An 18,322-nucleotide genomic window follows, 5' to 3' on the forward strand; every position below is an offset into this window, starting at 1 on the left:
CCTTCCAGAGTATTTTGTATCAGTCGGTGAGTTTCAGCAGGTTTGGTCCTAAAATGGTCAATGGCATAACATTCTGATATTCGTATCCTGTTGTTTTTATTTTTTCCTTTTTGTATTTTAGTTTTTTTTATATATCTGCGTTTAAATGGATTGTGGCAGTGGCCTCATTGGGGAAACTGAGTCGAAGGAGATATTGAGCCTGACTCAGTGAAGGAGCTGAATCAACATCTGTGGAGGTAAAGTCGTTACCTGGGTTGTTTCGATGACGCTTCATTTCCAGTGTTAATTCAGCTCTAACTCTTCCAATCCAGTTTCCTCAGTTAGGTCACTGGCACTGTTTAAATAACGATAATTCACATTGACCAAATTGAACAGGGGAAAAAAAACTCTGTTAACTCTTCAAGGATGACTCTCTCTGTATTATCAATGCTGATGAGGTTTTTATCCTGAGTATGACAGTTATTGCAGGAACTCTTCATTGATGTCATCTACCTAATTTATTTAATTTTCCAGGACTTGTGCCAGTTGGTAAATGCAGATGCTCCGTACTGGCTAGTTGGAATGACGGAAATGACCCGGACCTTTGGACTGGAGCTTCTTGAGTCCGTTCTGAACGACTTTCCACGAGTGTTTTTACAAGTAAAGTGTTTGTGATACGACATTTAAAAATGTTTTGAGTCACCCTGCCTTTATTAAAGAGACAGATTCTCTGGACATGGATCAATACAGTGCTTTGTGCTGGGGGTGAGATAGAAAACCAAGCACAGACCAGGAGTCCAAGCTAGGCTGAATACCACATCTTGCAGTGCATTTCACCACTAAACCATGAGGGAGCTCGTGAACTTCATTTTGTAGAAAGCGAAAGCGTTCTCCAAATACCAGCTGAAGTCTGACCGTTTGATTTGATGATTTGACATCTGCTAAGCCGTTAACATCTGTAACCTTTCATCTTATTATCATTTATCTGCCAATAGCAGGGGGCAAAATCTATTGGCAAGTTTGCTATCTGGCTCATCTGCCCCAGGATATAGTAGCCTGCAGCTAGGAAGTGGTCCCTGCAGGGAGCTGGCTTCAGAAGACAATATGAGGTTAATGGAGGTAGACAGCCCTATTAATACAGAGTACCAACTTGAGTCATTCTGTAGGCCTAACTGAACACTGCATAAGCCAATGAAGAACTGTTTAGTTTGAAGTAATGTTGTTGACCTTCTCTAACTCATGCTTTTATTCATGTTCTAGCATTACATAAAATAACCACTAATTTCATTAGGATGCAATAATTTTATTTTACTGACCTGTTAATTTTTGCCATTCCACTGGTCATGTTAAATGTACCTAGAAATTATTTGCCCGTGGTTTGGCTAATTTGTAGAGAACTATAAAAACAGATTTGCAATTAAATGTGCAGCATTTTATTAGTGACTGTATGCCTCCAGCACACTTAAGCTGACTTTGCATTGCATACACTGCTGTCAGTGCCTGGAACTAGGGGCAACCTGCTCCAATGTACAGGTTATTTAACATTTCTGTTGAGCATTCACCACCATATCTGAGGCAGCAATATTCTTTGTATAGGAATGAAAAATATCCTGATTGATTTTAGGAACAAGAGTAGGCCATTCAGCCCCTCAAGCCTAATCTTCCCTTTCCTTATATCATGGGTGATCTGTGCCTCAATTCCTTGGCTCCATAATCCCTTGATACTCTTACCTAACAAAAATCTATCAAACTCTGCTTGGAAAATTTCAATGGACTCAGCATCCACAACTTTTTGGAGGAGAGAGGAGAGGTGTCTGCTGCTCTTTCAGTGGAAAAAATGCTTCCTGATTTCACACCTAACTGGCCTAGCTCTTGTTCTGGATTCACCCACCAGAACCACAGTTTACTAGCTGTTTGAATTTGTATGTGTCGTCTTTATCTTCTGCGGGACAATTTGAGTGCAGTGTTTTGTTGGCAGGTCATTTGGGTACAGATATGAAGTAGACCTTTTCCATAGTGTCAGGATCAGTTCAAAAAATGTTATCAAATAGGCCATGATTTATCTCCTGTAAAGTCAAGTGTTTTCATCAATTTTCATTCTGTTTTTCATGTATAAAAGAGGTGCAAACGCATTAACAAATTGTTCCCATCCTTTTTTTTGTACATACATTTAATTCTAAATATCTGATTTTACAACATTTCCAGAATGTTGTCAGGACTGGAGAATTTTAGCTATGAGGAAAATTGGATAGGCTGGGGTTGTTTTCTTTGGAATCGAGGAGGCTGAGGGGAGATCTTATTGAGGTGCATAAAATTATGAGGGGCCCAGATGTGGAAATGGCTGAGACCTTAAACAATTATTTTGCTTCCGTCTTCACAGTGGAAGACACAAAACCATGCCAAAATTTGCAGGCCACAAGAATGTGGGAAGGGAGGACCTTGAGACTATCACTAGGGGGGTAGTGCTGGACAGGCTAATGGGACTGAAGGTAGACAAGTCCCCTGGTTCTGATGAAATGCATCCCAGGGTATGAAAAGAGATGGCGGAAGTTATAGCAGATGCATTCGTTATAATCTACCAAAATTCTCTGGACTCTGGGGCGGTACCAGCGGATTGGAAAGCAGCTAATGTAACGCCTCTGTTTAAAAAAGGGGGCAGGCAAAAGGCAGGTAACTATAGGCCGGTTAGTTTAACATCTGTAGTGGGAAAATGCTTGAAACTATCATTAAGGAAGAAATAGCGGGACATCTAGATAGGAATAGTGCAATCAAGTAGACGCAGCATGGATTCATGAAGGGGAAATCATGTTTAACTAACTTACTGGAATTCTTTGAGGATATAATGAGCATGGTGGATAGAAGTGTACCGATGGATGTGGTGTATTTAGATTTCCAAAAGGCATTCGATAAGGTGCCACACAAAAGGTTACTGCAGAAGATAAAGGTACGCGGAGTCAGAGGAAATGTATTAGCATGGATCGAGAATTGGCTGGCGAACAGAAAGCAGAGAGTCGGGATAAATGGGTCCTTTTCCGGTTGGAAATCAGTGGTTAGTGGTGTGCCACAGGGATCGGTGCTGGGACCACAACTGTTTACAATATACATAGATGACCTAGAAGAGGGGACAGTGTAGTGCAACAAAATTTGCAGATGACACTAAGATTAGTGTAAAAGCGGGTTGTGTAGAGGACTCAGAGAGGCTGCAAGGAGATTTGGATAGGTTAAGCGAATGGGCTAAGGTTTGGCAGATGGAATACAATGTCGGAAAGTGTGAGGTCATCCAACTTGGGGAAAAAAAACAGTAAAAGGGAATATTATTTGAATGGGGAGAAATTACAACATGCTGTGGTGCAGAGGGACCTGGGGGTCCTTGTGCATGAATCCCAAAAAGTTAGTTTGCAGGTGCAGCAGGTAATCAGGAAGGCGAATGGAATGTTGGCCTTCATTGCGAGAGGGATGGAGTACAAAAGCAGGGAGGTCATGCTGCAACTGTACAGGGTATTGGTGAGGCCACACCTGGAGTACTGCGTGCAGTTTTGGTCACCTTACTTAAGGAAGGATATACCAGCTTTGGAGGGGGTACAGAGACGATTCACTTGGCTGATTCCGGAGATGAGGGGTTTACCTTATGGTGATAGATTGAGTAGACTGGGTCTTTACTCGTTGGAGTTCAGAAGGATGAGGGGTGACTTATAGAAACATTTAAAATCATGAAAGGGATAGACAAGATAGAGGCAGCGAGGTTGTTTCCACTGGTAGGGGAGTCTAGAACTAGGGGGCACAGCCTCAAAATACGGAGGAGCCAATTTAAAACCGAGTTGAGAAAGAATTTCTTCTCCCAGAGGGTTGTGAATCTGTGGAATTCTCTGCCCAAGGAAGCAGTTGAGGCTAGCTCATTGAATGTTTTCAAGTCAAAGATAGATAGATTTTTAACCAATAAGGGTTACGGGGAGAGGGCGGGTAAGTGGAGCTGAGTCCACGACCAGATCAGCCATGATATTGAATGGCGGAGCAGGCTCGAGGGGCTAGATGGCCTACACCTGTTCCTAATTCTTATGTTCTTATGTAGATAGAGTGGATAGAAAGGGCCTATTTTCCTTAGCAGAGAGGTCAGTAACCAGGGTGCACAGATTTAAAGTAATTGGTCGGAGGTTTAGAGGGGAATTGAGAACTTTTTTCACCCAGAGGTTGGTGGGGGTCTGGAACTCACTGCCTGAAAGGGTGGTAGAGGCAGAAAACCTCATCGCGTTTAAAAAGTACTTGGTTATGCACCTGAGTGCCGTAACCTACAAGGCTACGGACCAAGAGCTAGAAAGTGGGATTAGGCTGGATAGCTCTTTTTCGGTTGACAAGGACACGATCGGTCGAATGGTCTCCTTCTGTGCCATAAATTTCTATGATTTCCAACTTTTACAGTGGCCCCTCTTCTTGACCATTGCCTCTTTCTGTTTTATTTTATCTACCTTTTTGCTGGTTATCACACTGATTCACCCACCTTTCCACCTCACCCACTCTGTCATTTTATTTCCTCAGTTCTTTAAGCAGTGATGCGAGCATTGCACCAAAATGGTGGTTGGCCTTCCGAGGGAACTATGGTCCTGAAGTTGTGCCATAGGATACCAGCGTGTGAACTCCTAACACATTTGTTTGATATTCCCCTCTCCTCTCTATTTTAGGGAACGCATTAACCTGTTTCAAGTAAACGGGTTTATGCCTCTGAAAATAGTAGAGGAAATTCAGATGAATGTGCTAAACATTGAAAGAAAAATAAATAACTTGCCATTATATAATGCTTTTACACCCTCAGGAAGTGCCAAAGTACTTTACAGCCAATTAATTGCTTTTCAAATGCAGTCACTGTTATTATGTAAGCAAATGTGGCATGCAGCAAGATCCCATAAACAGCAATGAGATAAATGACTAATGGATCTGTTGTGGTGTTGGTTGAAGGAGGCATGCTGGCCAGGCCACAGGGATAGCTCCCTACTTTTTAAATCTTGCCATGACATCTTTTGCAACCACCTGAACAGACAGACAGGACCTCAGTTGAACATCTCAAGGTGCCATCATCTGACAATGGCGCACTCCCTCAGTGCTGTACTGAAGTACACAATATCTCACAGCATCATTTCAAGACTTTGTAATGTAGTTTACCTTTTCTTTAAGAATCTCAGTGGCTGTTTTAATAGCTTCCAGGTTTGCTGGAAATCCCATAGATAGGGTGACTGGGTAATTCCTTGGCTGTGTCTCCAATTGGAATTCTATAGTTGGCAACGGTGACTGTTCTTCATACAGCAATGCTTTAAATAAAAATCTCAAATGTTGCTTCATAATAGAAACCAAGATTTTCCCACAGATAGTTGTAATTGTCATCTTTTGGTTCATTATAATATATGTAGATGATATAGCATCTTTCCATTCCAAAACATTTCCTACAATGGATTATTTTGAAATGCAATGATTGTTGTTCTGTAGGCAAATTGACCAGAGGACTTCCCTAATCAGTGGTCATTCTGCTTTAGCATTGCCATAATGGTACTTGGATTTTGTTCTGATAATGCCAGCTTGCATTCATTGACTTTTGCTATGTGTTTTGTTTTCCCTTTCCCTACAGCACCAAGAGTTCAGTTTCCTTCTGAAGGAAAGGGTGTGCCCCTTGGTGATCAAGCTGTTTTCTCCCAATATCAAATTCAGACACGGTACAAATACTCCATCTTTGCCAACACCTGTTGAGAAACCGTACTTTCCCATCTGTATGCGTCTTCTGCGAGTGGTGTCTGTTTTAATCAAGCACTTCTATAGTCTTTTGGTAAGCGGTTAAGATTTATTTCCTGCTTATTTAACTGTTGGATTAACAAGCATTTTCTAGAGAGTTTGTGCCAATATTGTGTTTAAACCTATATTCATATGCTAAAGAAAATGGATCCTTGAAATTCTCTAGGCTGTTGGAATACAACATCCATATTTGCACAGGTACGGCCATCATTTGGCTAAGAATGGCTTTTAGATGCACTTTACAAGTTCCACTAAAGTGGTGTAAGAATAAAATTGTAAATGGATCTATTCATGCTTAAATGATGTGTGACCAGTTGACTTTTGTGATACTATAGCTATTTGATCACCCTCATGTCGATCATTGGAGCGTGCTTCTGTTATACTGCACTGTTGTTTACTTCTGACTTTCTGTTCAAAGTTCACTATTAATGGTTTCAATTTCACATTAACGTTTTCTCTATTATGTTGTAGTGGGCTAGCATGTGTATTTGGGTTCAAGAGGTTTGTATAGTCCCGTAAATAAGTTCTCAAAAGACTGGCCATTGTGTTTACAGGAGTCAGTCACATGGGAAAAGGTGAGGTTGGAGAAACATAATGTATGGGACATTTTTGTATGGGAACCATTATAAGGCTTAAAGTGTGCAGAAAAGAAAATATTGTCGGCCTCTTTCATTTAATACTTCAATTGTGTTATTTCAACATTAAAATTTAAATAATCAAACATTCAGCCTGTTCGGTGAAGTAAATAAGAGTGGATTGCAAATGGATAAAGTTCTTTCTTACTCCCATATGGATTAAAGTCTGTGCCACTATGGTACCACCATGCAGATATATTCACTGAGAGCGCGCAAAACCTTGGTGCAGTGAGTGTTGGCAGGTTGTTTGACTGTGGAGCAAGAGAGTTGAGACCAAACCTGTTTGTGACATTGGCACACATGCACTTTCTAACAGGAATCATTAGAGAGTGATCAGGAGGAGGAACCGTCATTGGTTTCTCTCCCTCTCCCATCCCTGTGGCATTTAGGCTAATTGTGGTGCCTTTTGTGGAGTTAACGAACTCGGCAAAAACCAGGGATTGAATCCGTGACGTTCCTGGTCTGGACAACTTGCAACTTGCTGCACAAGAAGGGAGGCTATTGGCTTGTCGTGCCTATGCTGGCTCTTTGAAAGAACCCGCCACCTATTCCCATTCCTCTGCTCCTGCCCCTTTTGAAGTACTTCTTTGTTAAATATGGGTCCCCATCCCTTTTTAAAGCTATTATAGATTCTGCTTCCCTCACTATTTCGGGCATTCCATGTCCTAATAACCCTCATTTAAAAAAAAAAAATCTCTGTCTACCTCTCCCTTCATTTTTCTTTTTTTAAATTCATTCACGGGATTGTGGGCGTCTGGCAAGGCCAGCATTTATTGCCCGTCCCTAATTGTCCTTGAGAAGGTGGTGAGCCGCTGCCTTAAACCGCTGCAGTTTCTCGTAGCGGACAACTGAGCGACTTGCTCGACCATTTCAGAGGGCAGTTAAGTGTCAGCCACATTGCTGTGGGTCTGGAGTCACAAATCGGCCAGACCGGGTAAGGATGGCAGATTTCTTTCCCTAAAGGACATTAGCGAACCAGATGGGTTTTTACGACAATCCAGTAGTTTCATTCAGATTTATTTAATTAACTGAATTTAAATTCCCCAGCTGCCGTGCTGGGATTTGAACTCCTGTCTCCAGATCTTTAGTCCAGGCCTCTGGATTACTCGTCCAGTAACATGACCACTATGATACCATTTCCAGTGATCATCTTAACTTGATGGCCTCTAGTTACCAACTCACCAACCAGTTGAAAATAGTTTAAAAATATAAATTAACCTTTATCCAGTGAGCCACAGGAAGACAGGTAGAGGATTTTTCTGACCTTAATGGTGCTGCCACTGACACTAACGCCCCAAGTTTCCACATGATTTTCTCCTGATTTTTAGGAGCAACTGGTGTAGAACAGAGTATCTTAGAAATCGGAATTCTCATCATTTAGTTTGCTCCAGTTCTAGTCAGTTAGAACAGCTTCACGTTGGAACAGAATTTTTTTTTCAAAAGGGGGCGTGTCCGGCCACTTACGCCTGATTTCAAAGTTTCGTGAGTGAAAATTTACTCCAAACTAACTTAGAATGGAGTAAGTGAAGATTTTTGTACGCTCGAAAAAACCTTGTCTGCACTTTAGAAAATCAGGCATAGGTTACAAATCAGGCGTAGGGAATGGTGGGGGAAGGGGGGGTGTTTAAAGGGAAGTTTACAAACATTAAACACTTCAGTTTTACAAATAAAGAGCCATCATCAATAATAAATGATAAATACATCAATAAATCAACCAATAAATCAATCAAAAAACATTTTTTTTTTAAATCAATAAATAAAACAATTTCTACTTACAGACTGCAGCACCGGGAGCCCTCCAACAGTGTGCTGGGATGCCCCCCTCAGTGTGTCTCTGTCAGTGTCTCTCTATCTGTCTGTATGTCTCTCATTCTCTGTCTGTCAGTGTCTGTGTTTCTGACAGCGAGAGGAGGGGGGGGAGAAGGGGGAGAAAGGAGATTGGGGGGGTGGGGGAAGGAGAAGGGGGAGGGAGGCTGAACAGGCCGGGCCCGAGACTTCGGGCAGGACCCGTCCCCAGCACCAGATTTACAGGTAGGTGGCGTTGGGTCAGGTCGGGGGGGTGGTGGGAGGGAGGTCGGTTCGGGTCGGGGGGCGGGAGGGAGAGGGAGGTCAGGTCGGGGGGAGGGAGGTCAGGTCGGATCCAGTCCGGGGGGGTGGGGGGAAGCGGGTGTCGGGTCCGGAGGCGGTGGGGGGGGGGGAACGGGTGTGAGTCGGGTCGGGAGGAAGCAGCAGCTGGCCGTGGGAGGAGCCTTATTCACGTAGCCCCAGTGAGGCCACTCTGCCAGGGCTAGGGGCTGCGTGCTTCGGCCCCTCCCACACAGTTTCGGGCGCCTGGAGCTACTGCACTTGCGCGCCCACTGTAGCACTGTTTTCGGCGCAGGGACCTGGCTCCGCCCCCTACAGCTCCTGCTGCGCTGCGCCGAGGGCCAGAGGACCTACAGGGAGGTGGAGAATACGGAGGTTTTTTTTAGGCGCACTTTGTGGCACGAAAAACAGGCGTCCAGGTCGGGACTGCGCCGTTGTAGGCGCGGCTCGAAACTTGGGCCCTATGAAACTGAACCCCAGAAGCTCACCTCAAAAGTTTTTTGTCCTAGTGTGTATTAATTGTACAGTACAGCAGTGCACGGTGACAATGTGTCAGTTCTAGTTATGCTGTCTTCAGGACTACATTGCTTCTTGGTAATTCAGATTTTTACTATATGTTCTTCACTGCATAATGGAAGTCTTGGTTACCAGCTACAGATGTGCTCCTGATAGACTGCCAAAAATGTCACAATCTTTAATCCTTCAATTTGAGCTTAATAGGCAAGACACTGGCACAAAACAAAAGTGGGGGTTGAGAACTGGCCACTCAGACTATCAGTATTCTTATCACGCTCACACGCTCACACCCTAACCTACTCACTGCAGCTGCACTTTGATTGTCCGAGGTTTTTTTGTCTTTCTTAGCCACCCACCTTAATCCAAATATTTATCATTCTTTGACTAAAGATATTCTGTCTGATATATAGTCACACAAAAAAGGTTTACCCAACCATTTTAATATGGCTTTGCTCTTTCATTTGGCTGCTCAGTTCTGTGTCCTAACGTGACACTTTTATCTTTGCCAGGTAACCGAATGTGAGATCTTTTTGTCTTTGCTCGTGAAGTTTCTGGATGGTGATAAACCACAGTGGCTTCGTGCAGTTGCTGTGGAATGCATTCACAGACTTTGTATACAACCTCAGCTGCTACGGTAATCATCCCATAACTTTTTCTCAGTGATATGTTTGACTTTTCATACTTAAGTAAACGATTTAATCTTTGCATTTAAGTGTAGTTGCTTGGAAAGATTGCCACTACGAATGGATTTTATTTTTTGACCGTGCGTAGCTGAAGTTTATGGTCTATTTAATCTTAGTTATTTAACCGCAAGACAGTCTTTGTTGACATTCGATTGTTGTTTTGCCTTTCTCGATATATAAAGAAGGGCAAATGAGCAGTTTTTGTTCAAGTCTTTTGTTACCGACTAATAAATAAGTAAAATTGTGGAGGATTAGTCCATTTGATATGTCTGTCCTTGATTATCAATTGAGTCATTAGTTTTCTTACTGCGTTGAAATGAGTATGAAGGGAAAGGACGATTGCCTGTTGCCTGAAAGCAGTACACCCGATCTTGGAACAGTGTGGGTGCACTGGAGAGATCTGTGGAGCCTATGTGGAAACAAAAAGGGGTAAATTAAGGCACAAAAGAATAAAGTAACGGGCCTAACTTTGGCATGATATCGAAATGCTGTGCAACAGTTGTGCATTTCCCCTTGTTTTTTGATTGAGACTTCGAATTATCTAGCATTAGATCACTGAATTGTTGCAAAATTGATTTTTCTGTACTTGCACAGAAGTACTATAAATTGTAATAATACTCCAAGTCTGAAGATTATTACAGAGTTCCACAGTATTTGAGGCCAGAATTGTGTTTGATTGCACCTACAGGTCTTTTTGCCAATCATATGATATGAAGCCACACTCCACAAAGGTCTTCAGAGATATTGTGAATGCATTAGGATCTTTCATACAATCTCTCTTTATTACTCCCAGCACCGGAAACAATCCAATTGCAAATACGCAGACTGGTATGGATATCTTTTCTGTGTCGTTTCACTGGTTGGTTCATTTAAAATATCTTTTACAAAGTATTTACAGCACAGAAACAGGCCATTCGACCCAACCGGTCCGTACTGATGTTTATACACCACACGAGCCTCCTCCCACCGTTGTTCATCTAACCCCCTCAACATATCCTTCAATTCCTTTCTTCTTGTGCTTATCTAGCTTCCCCTTAAATGTATCCGTGCTATTCGCCTCAACCACTTCTTGTGGTCGCGATTTCTACATTCTAACCACTCTGGGTAAAGAAGTGGTTTTGGATATTTAATGTTTGATTGACCTGGTTCTACTTTCTGTGGTTCTACTTTCTGTGCCGATTTGCCGCTCTTTGCCGCCCGCCACCCCCCCCCCCCCTCCCCGTTCCACGCCGCCTGCCTCTCCACCCCGCCCGCCATTCCTCCTCGCCGCCCGCCCATCCGCCGATCCTCCGCTGCTCGCCTCCCGCAACTCCCCGCGCTGCATTTTTTACCGGTTTCCTCGTCCCTTGCCGCCCGATGTTGCCAACTTGGCTGCCTCAAAAACATCCGGTTTTCGGACAATTCCATTTTTTGGAATTCCGGATTCGGGACATTATACCTGTACTGCTGACGTGCCCTTGGTGCCTGAACAGTAGATATATGTATTAGATGAAGACTAATTTAAATGAGTTGGGTTGATGTGTGATGCCAAAATAGTAATGGTCAAACAGTAAATGCACATTTAACTGCAATGTTGTACCACTTTGTGCTGGGGTAATGAATCAAAGCATTCAGTTAGTCATTACAAATCTGTAGAAGCTTGTTAATGGGAATCCATCCAGTGCCAGCACAGTGTGCTCCTTATCCAGCCGATCTATTCTGTAAACACCGCAGAGTGAATGGGAAAGAAATGAGAAAATGCTCTCTTTAAATGAACACTATTCATAGTGTTCTCATTAACTCTACTGTAATACAATTTTCAAATACCAAAAATATCTACTGGGAGAGTCCTAAACATTTCCATGTTGAGGCTGTTAATAAATAGTGCTCAAAAATATATACCAACTAAACTTTCGTGCAAAAACTTTACAGCTCGGTCTTTCAGAGCCTTCCAGAATTATTTAGACCTAATATTTTTAGATAACACATTGCTGATCTCTACACACAGCTCTGTAGAGAGCTCCCTCGTGGTGGCAGCAGCATGAAGTTCTGTTGCAGTGATATCCTAAATATGATTGGAATTCATCATTGGGAAGACAGTGGGCTTCATGGCATTTCACCACTGAGGAACACTGCGCACAAAATGTCTTCCCAGGCTGCCGCTGACCAGTATTTTCTCAGGATTAGAGCCACTACTGAGCGCACAAGTATCTTCCTTCAGGATGAGAACAAAAGAACATAAGAAATAGGAGCAGGGGTAGGCCATTTGGCTGCTCGAGTCTGTTCCGCCATTCAATAAGATCACGACTGATCTGATCTTGGCCTCAACTCCACTTTTCTGCCCGCTTCCCATAACCCTTGATTCCCTTATTCAAAAATCTGTGTCTCCACCTTAAATATATTCAATGACTCAGCCTCCACAGTTCTCTGGGGTAGAGAATTTCAAAGATTCACGACTCTGAGAAGAAATTCCTCATTTCCGTTGAGATGGGAATTTAGTTCGAAAACATACCACAGATCTGAGATACCACTTTTACACCCCCAGAAATTGCATTATATTGCATGGTGTATTGGTGTTTTTTAATCATTGGTTTTAGAGGTGCTTAAAATTTTACACCTTTAACAAGCATTTGGTGGTTTGCAGAAACTTTCAAAATTTGTATACCAACGACCACATGCAAAGATAGGAGTTGCTTTGGTAATGTAATTGATAAACATGCATATAGCACTTTCTTGGGGGGGGTGGGGGGAGGGACGAAGTACATGAGTCATTCACAGTTTGAAAGCGATACCTCCATATGGATTATAATAGTCTAATTTCTTCTCCATGTTTGCTGCTTTTTTAAATTTTGCCGAGCATCAGAAAATGGTATGAGCTTTTTTTTAACCCCTTTCTTTCATTGCTTGTAACTGTCCTCCAGCCCTCTGATTCTGGCCTCTTGAGCATTCCCGATTTTAATCGCTCCACCATTGGTGGCCATGCCTACAGTTGCCTGGGCTCTAAGCTCTGGAATCCCTCCCTAATAAACCTCTCTACCTCTCGTTTCCTCTAAGACGCTCCTTAAAACCTACCCATATATCTCCTTATGTGGCTCGGTGTCAAATTTTACTTCACGACCCTTGAAGCACCTTAGGTCATTTTACTGCGTTAAAGGTGCTATATAAATACAAGTTGCTGTTGTTGTTGTTCTCACCAAGCAACAAAATCTTTCCCCAGATACAGACAAAAAAAAGTATGTCCTCGGCATCCATTTCACCAAATTCCTCATTCTGCCGTCCAGGACCGCTGCTAAAGAGTTTGACCATCTGCTTTTTCTCTTCTAATTTCTTATCACTGGATTGTAATGATGTATTGGGGATACATCAACACGCGATGCAGTTGACGCTCAGTAGCACCGATTTCATTGTTCCGCCGGGCGAGTTAGGTTTTCGATTTGAACACTTGTTCCTTCATCGTCGCTGGGTCAAAATCCTGGAACTCCTTTCTTAACAGCACTGTTGGGAGTACCTTCACCACACGGACTGCAGCGGTTCAAGGCGGCGGCTCCCCACCACCTTTTCAAGGGCAATTAGGGATGGACAATAAATGCTGGCCTTGCCAGCGACGGCCACATCCCATGAACGAATAAAAAAAAAATACACCCCGTCTGATTTTACGCTCTATTGACTTTAATTGAGAATAAAATCAGACGGCATCTAAAATGGGCATCTGACCCGAACCTGCCCCACTTAGGTTCAAATCGGGGCTAAGTGTGTTCAACAAATGTCAAGAAACAGTTACTATAGGAACATGCAATTTATTCATAATTTGTGGATTTTTTTCTGCATGGTTATTTAACCAAATCTAAGCATAATGCAATCGTTTCATCTACATTTCAAAAGCGCAATTTCTACAAACAAAAGTTGCCACTCAATTTAGGAAATTAAAACCTACACAAAGACTTCAGGCAAGTGTATTATTCTGGGCAGGAGATTAATGATGGTACAGATAATGCGTTCAGAATGTTGATCTTGCAGTCCATCTTGGAGTGAGTTTTCTTTTGTTTTGCCTGTTCAATGTAGTAAAACGAGCTCTTGCTGTTCTTGCAGGCACGAGTGGTGTTGGCGGCCCCACTGCAGCACAGAACGGGGCAGGGATGAGCTCCACTGTGGGACTTACTCCACAACCGGCTTTTGAATACAGAGGCACATGGATTCCAATTCTAAATATCTCTGTACAAGGCACTTCTAAGTCAGCCTAGTGAGTGCAAATTTAGTCATGTACTGGCATCCAAAGGCTTTGAACTGCAAACAATTCATTGGGTTGATGTGGTGACAATACACCGATTCCAGAAAGATATTGTCAAAGGTCTGTAAGAAACTTGGCTGGTCATTCATCTTGTCGAGGAATGGTGCGTTGCAATGGAAGGCCACAAAATAAGAAAATTAATATGCGGGGAGGACAACTTAAAACCTTATTTATTTAAACTTTTAGATCTACAATAAATAATTTCAATAACTATATAATTTTCAATGATTTTGTTTGAACGATTTCACCATACTGGTTACTGAACCAAATCCAAGCGTAATGCAATTTGGCAGAAAACCAGTGACTGCATATTCATAAAGACGTTTTTTAAAAATGATTCTCGGGTCAGTTGGTGTGGAGAAATCTATCGAGGCAGCTCAGGGTTATATACCAAATCTGAAGCACCTAATCTTTAAGAATCTATACTCCTTAGTCTAATCCTGTAGATTGTGTGGTTTGAGTGTGATTTTTAAAGTGTAAGGAGCCAACTTGTTAAGGTTTTGTGCCCTTTGGCCCTTTTGAAAATATGGCACATTTTAGGCATTGACAGACATCAAATTTGGCATGTTGTAATGCAGGAATGTTCAAGCTTTGTGAAAACTGAATATAATTTTAAACTTTATGATGCAAATGTATTCTTTTTAATTTTTTAAACATTTTCACAGTACTTGTGGACATCAGGTAATCTTAATCTGGACAGGATTGGGCTCTGTCTAGACTGGCATAAAAACATAAGAAATAGGAGCAGGAGGCCATTTGGCCCGTAGAGCCTGCTCTACCATTCAATAAGATCATGGCTGACCTGATCATGGGCTCAACTCCACTTCCTGTTACCCTTTACTTCCATCGCTCAAAAATCTCTCTATCTCTGCCTTTAAATATATTCAATGACCCAGCCTCCACAACTCTCTGGGACAGAGAATTCCACAGATTTACAACCCTCAGAGAGAAGAAATTCCTCCTCATCTCAGTTTTAAATGTGCGACCCCTTAGTCTGAAACTATGCCCACTAGTTCTAGATTCCCCCACGAGTGGAAACATCCTCTCTGCATCTACCTTGTTGAGCCCCCTCAGTATCTTATATGTTTCGATAACATCACCTCTCATTCTTCTAAACTCCAATGAGTATAAGCCCAATCTACTAAATCTTTCTTCATAAGTCAACCTCTTCATCTTAGGAATCAACCTTGTGAGCCTTCTCTGAACTGCCTCCAATGCAAGTATATCCCTCCTTAAATAAGGAGACCAAAACTGTACGCAGTGAAACGTGGTCACGTAGGGTAGGTGAGCTACTGGAGGCCTGCCTGCATTCATTGAATTGTTCCCCAGCAAGAGTCACCACCTCTGAATAGCTGGGGAGAAAATTGACACAAAAAGCCCTATGGGCTAGACGTTCCCAAAAGCCCCTCACTGCCCGATTGCCGCCCAGAAACACCGCTAAGGTTCTGCAACTAATGCTGGCGAAAATTTCCATAATAAAGGGAAAGAAATACCGCCCGGTGAGAAAATGGATCTTGCACCAAGATTCTTGGCGGGTAAAGGCGAAACTAGGTAAAACGAGAGGTTCTTACCGGAATGAACAGTAAGTACTTAAAATTTAGTCCGAGGGAAGTTGGGCCTCGGAAGGGGGGAAAAGTCAAAAAAAAAATTTTCAATTAGTAAAAAAATATTTTTTCAATTCGTCAAAAAATATTTTTTCAATTGGTCAAAAAATATTTTTTCAATTAGTCAAAAAATATTTTTTCAATTAGTCAAAAAATATTTTTTCAATTAGTCAAAAAATATTTTTTCAATTAAACAAAAAATAAAAAGTTATAAAACATTTTAACGTAATCGGCATTATAGAATTAAAAAAATAATAATTAAAAAACCTTTAACTTACCTTTCTTTGCAAGGTACTCACCTACCGCCCTGTTTCCGGCAGCTTTTCGTGGCAGTTTCCTCGGCGGTGCGTATGGGTCCCCGTTGAGGCAAAACTTAGATCCTGGCGGTTTTCTCGGTGGTGCATGCAGATGCATGTGGGCGGTTTGCTCTCCAGCAGTATTTTCAAAATGTGGGCAGAACGATTTAAAAAAATAAAGAGGAAACTTTCGCCGGGTGGTTTTTCACCAAAAAACAGCTGTACCACCGAAAATGAAGGCGAAAGTCTAGCCCTAAACCACAATCTTTGTGTCAAATTGCATCAATATTGTAAATTATTTTGAGTTTCTGACTTTAGTTGAAAACAAAGAAAACTAAAACACCTGCAATGAAATTGAACCGATTAATTTAGTGGGTGCTATTGGTTTTACGTTATGCCTATTTCTAAATGTAGGCAAGTTGCTAATATTCAAAATATAAGAATTAGTTTTAAGTGACTGGAATTGATCAGAATTGTCATTTTACCAATTTGCATATGTTGTAGAATCTTGCCTGATGGTGTCTAAAATGGACATGATTTTTTTAAATGGTGCATTTGATAATTTGAACTATGCTTTAGCCTAGAATTGCTGGACAAAGTGGAGCCTCCTACTATTCCTGACGGCTATGCCATGTCTGTATCATTCGGTTGTCTTCTGGACCTGGTTCGAGGTATTACGGCCATGATCGAAGCAGAGTTAGGGCAGGAAGAAATCGCATCCCAGCCTGGCGTTGCGAAGCAGGCGACGGAGGTGCAATCTTCAGAGCAGCTGGCAGCGTCTGAAAAGGGGGCAGGTAATACACTTAGCTTCAAATGCAAAATCTCTAATCTTACAGTGTCAACTTGTAACTATATTGTTACAGTAGGTTATCGTCATAACCTGTGTTCCCCAATGAAAAATGAGATTATCTTTTACCTCTATTACAGAAAAAACAGCAGGATTCTCCTTGGCTATTAATATTACAGATACAGCAGCCTATATTAAAGATACAGATTATTGATAGTGTTCAAAATCATGAATGGTTTTGATGGAGCAAATAAGGAAAAACTATTTCCAGTGGCAAAAGTGTCGGTAACCAGAGGAGACAGATTTAAGGTGATTGGGAAAAGAACCAGAGACAACATGAGGAAACAATTATTTAAACAGCGAGTTCTTATGATCTGGAATGCATTGCCTGAAAGGGTGGTGGAAGAAGATTCAGTAATATTCAAAAGGGAATTGGATAAATACTTGAAGGGGAAAAAGTTACGGGGCTATGAGGAAAGAGCAGGGGAGTAAGATAAATTGGGTAGCTCTACCAAAGAGACGGGCACAGTGGGCCAAATGGTCTCCTGTGCTGTATTATTTTATGATAGCAGTAGGAGTCTCCTTGTCCAGTTACCTATATTACAAATATAGCAGCTCTTTTAGCTCGTGTATTACAGATTTAGCAGTAGTATTTCTCTATCTTGTAGGAATAGCAGCAACATTCCTATTAGTTGTTCTGCCCACACTGTACAATTGGCATTGCTTTTAACTAAATACTTATATTGCAATACTGTCAATTATAGGGCTGTACAGAATTTGCTATGGAAATTAGCAGGGAGCTTGTCTTCGGTATTATTGTCCCAGTGTACAAGCTATTTTACTTTTCAAATAACTATCACTTTTTTTACATACATAGTTTTAGCAATAGTTTGGAATCTTAAGTTTATTATTCCAGACACTGGTCAGCAAAAGAAATCTAGCAAAATTGTAATTCATCATCAAAGTTTCTCATATCTTCTGTCTTTCATCCTCTTCCTGCCTGGTGGCAGATACAGCTGCTATCAGATTCCTCGAGCTATCTTGATCCAGCATGACTGCTTGTTCTTCCAGTTTCACCAGCCCAGTTTATTTTGCTCTTGAAAAAAAATTATTGTTTGTGAAGAAATGAATGTGATCCAGTTAATTACTTTTTTTTTTAAAGTAGGTAGTCTGCGCTGAGTTAGCTGATTTGAGCTAAGGTGGTAGCGGAGGGGAAACTCGACCAGAGTTCCAGCTGTTGAGCAGTCCTACAGGATGTGTACAGATGTTGAGTAACTCTCACACCCAAATGACAATGAGTCAGCACTCTGTCGAGGTTCACGCATGAAAAATGACAACTTAAGACAAACTGGTGCAAGAGGAAACATACAAAAGCAAAATACTGCAGATGTTGGAAATCTGAAATAAAAACACAAAATACTGGACATACTCAGCAGGTCAGGCAGCATCTGTGGAGACAGAAACCGAGTAAACAGCCCTGAATTTGTGGTCGGAGACGTTCCTCCGGAGTATGCATCTGACCCACAAAATATTTCCGAACTTGCCTCCTGGCTCCACAGCTACAGAGGGTTTGGGGCCTGGGCTGGCAGGCATACGGCTGCATGAAGGCCCACGGATGCCAGAGACATAGAAACATAGAAAATAGGTTCAGGAGTAGGCCATTCGGCCCTTCAAGCCTGCACCACCATTCAATAA

General features: G+C 41.9%; 1 protein-coding gene across 4 annotated transcripts in view; it reads left to right on the forward strand.

Annotated features, from left to right (window-relative positions):
• Positions 1 to 18,322, forward strand: part of mon2 (MON2 homolog, regulator of endosome-to-Golgi trafficking) — a 164,181-nt gene that overhangs the window by 70,433 nt on the left and 75,426 nt on the right. For all 4 annotated transcript variants that reach the window (XM_070900267.1, XM_070900268.1, XM_070900270.1 and 1 more), the window contains 6 exons: positions 514 to 639; positions 5,594 to 5,788; positions 9,500 to 9,624; positions 10,362 to 10,501; positions 13,742 to 13,892; positions 16,420 to 16,634. In XM_070900267.1, the coding sequence (XP_070756368.1) occupies positions 514 to 639; positions 5,594 to 5,788; positions 9,500 to 9,624; positions 10,362 to 10,501; positions 13,742 to 13,892; positions 16,420 to 16,634 (952 nt within the window). The remainder of the gene's footprint in view (positions 1 to 513; positions 640 to 5,593; positions 5,789 to 9,499; positions 9,625 to 10,361; positions 10,502 to 13,741; positions 13,893 to 16,419; positions 16,635 to 18,322) is intronic.

The sequence above is a fragment of the Pristiophorus japonicus genome, chromosome 15 (genome assembly GCF_044704955.1).
Source record: "Pristiophorus japonicus isolate sPriJap1 chromosome 15, sPriJap1.hap1, whole genome shotgun sequence".
NCBI lineage: Eukaryota > Metazoa > Chordata > Chondrichthyes > Pristiophoridae > Pristiophorus > Pristiophorus japonicus.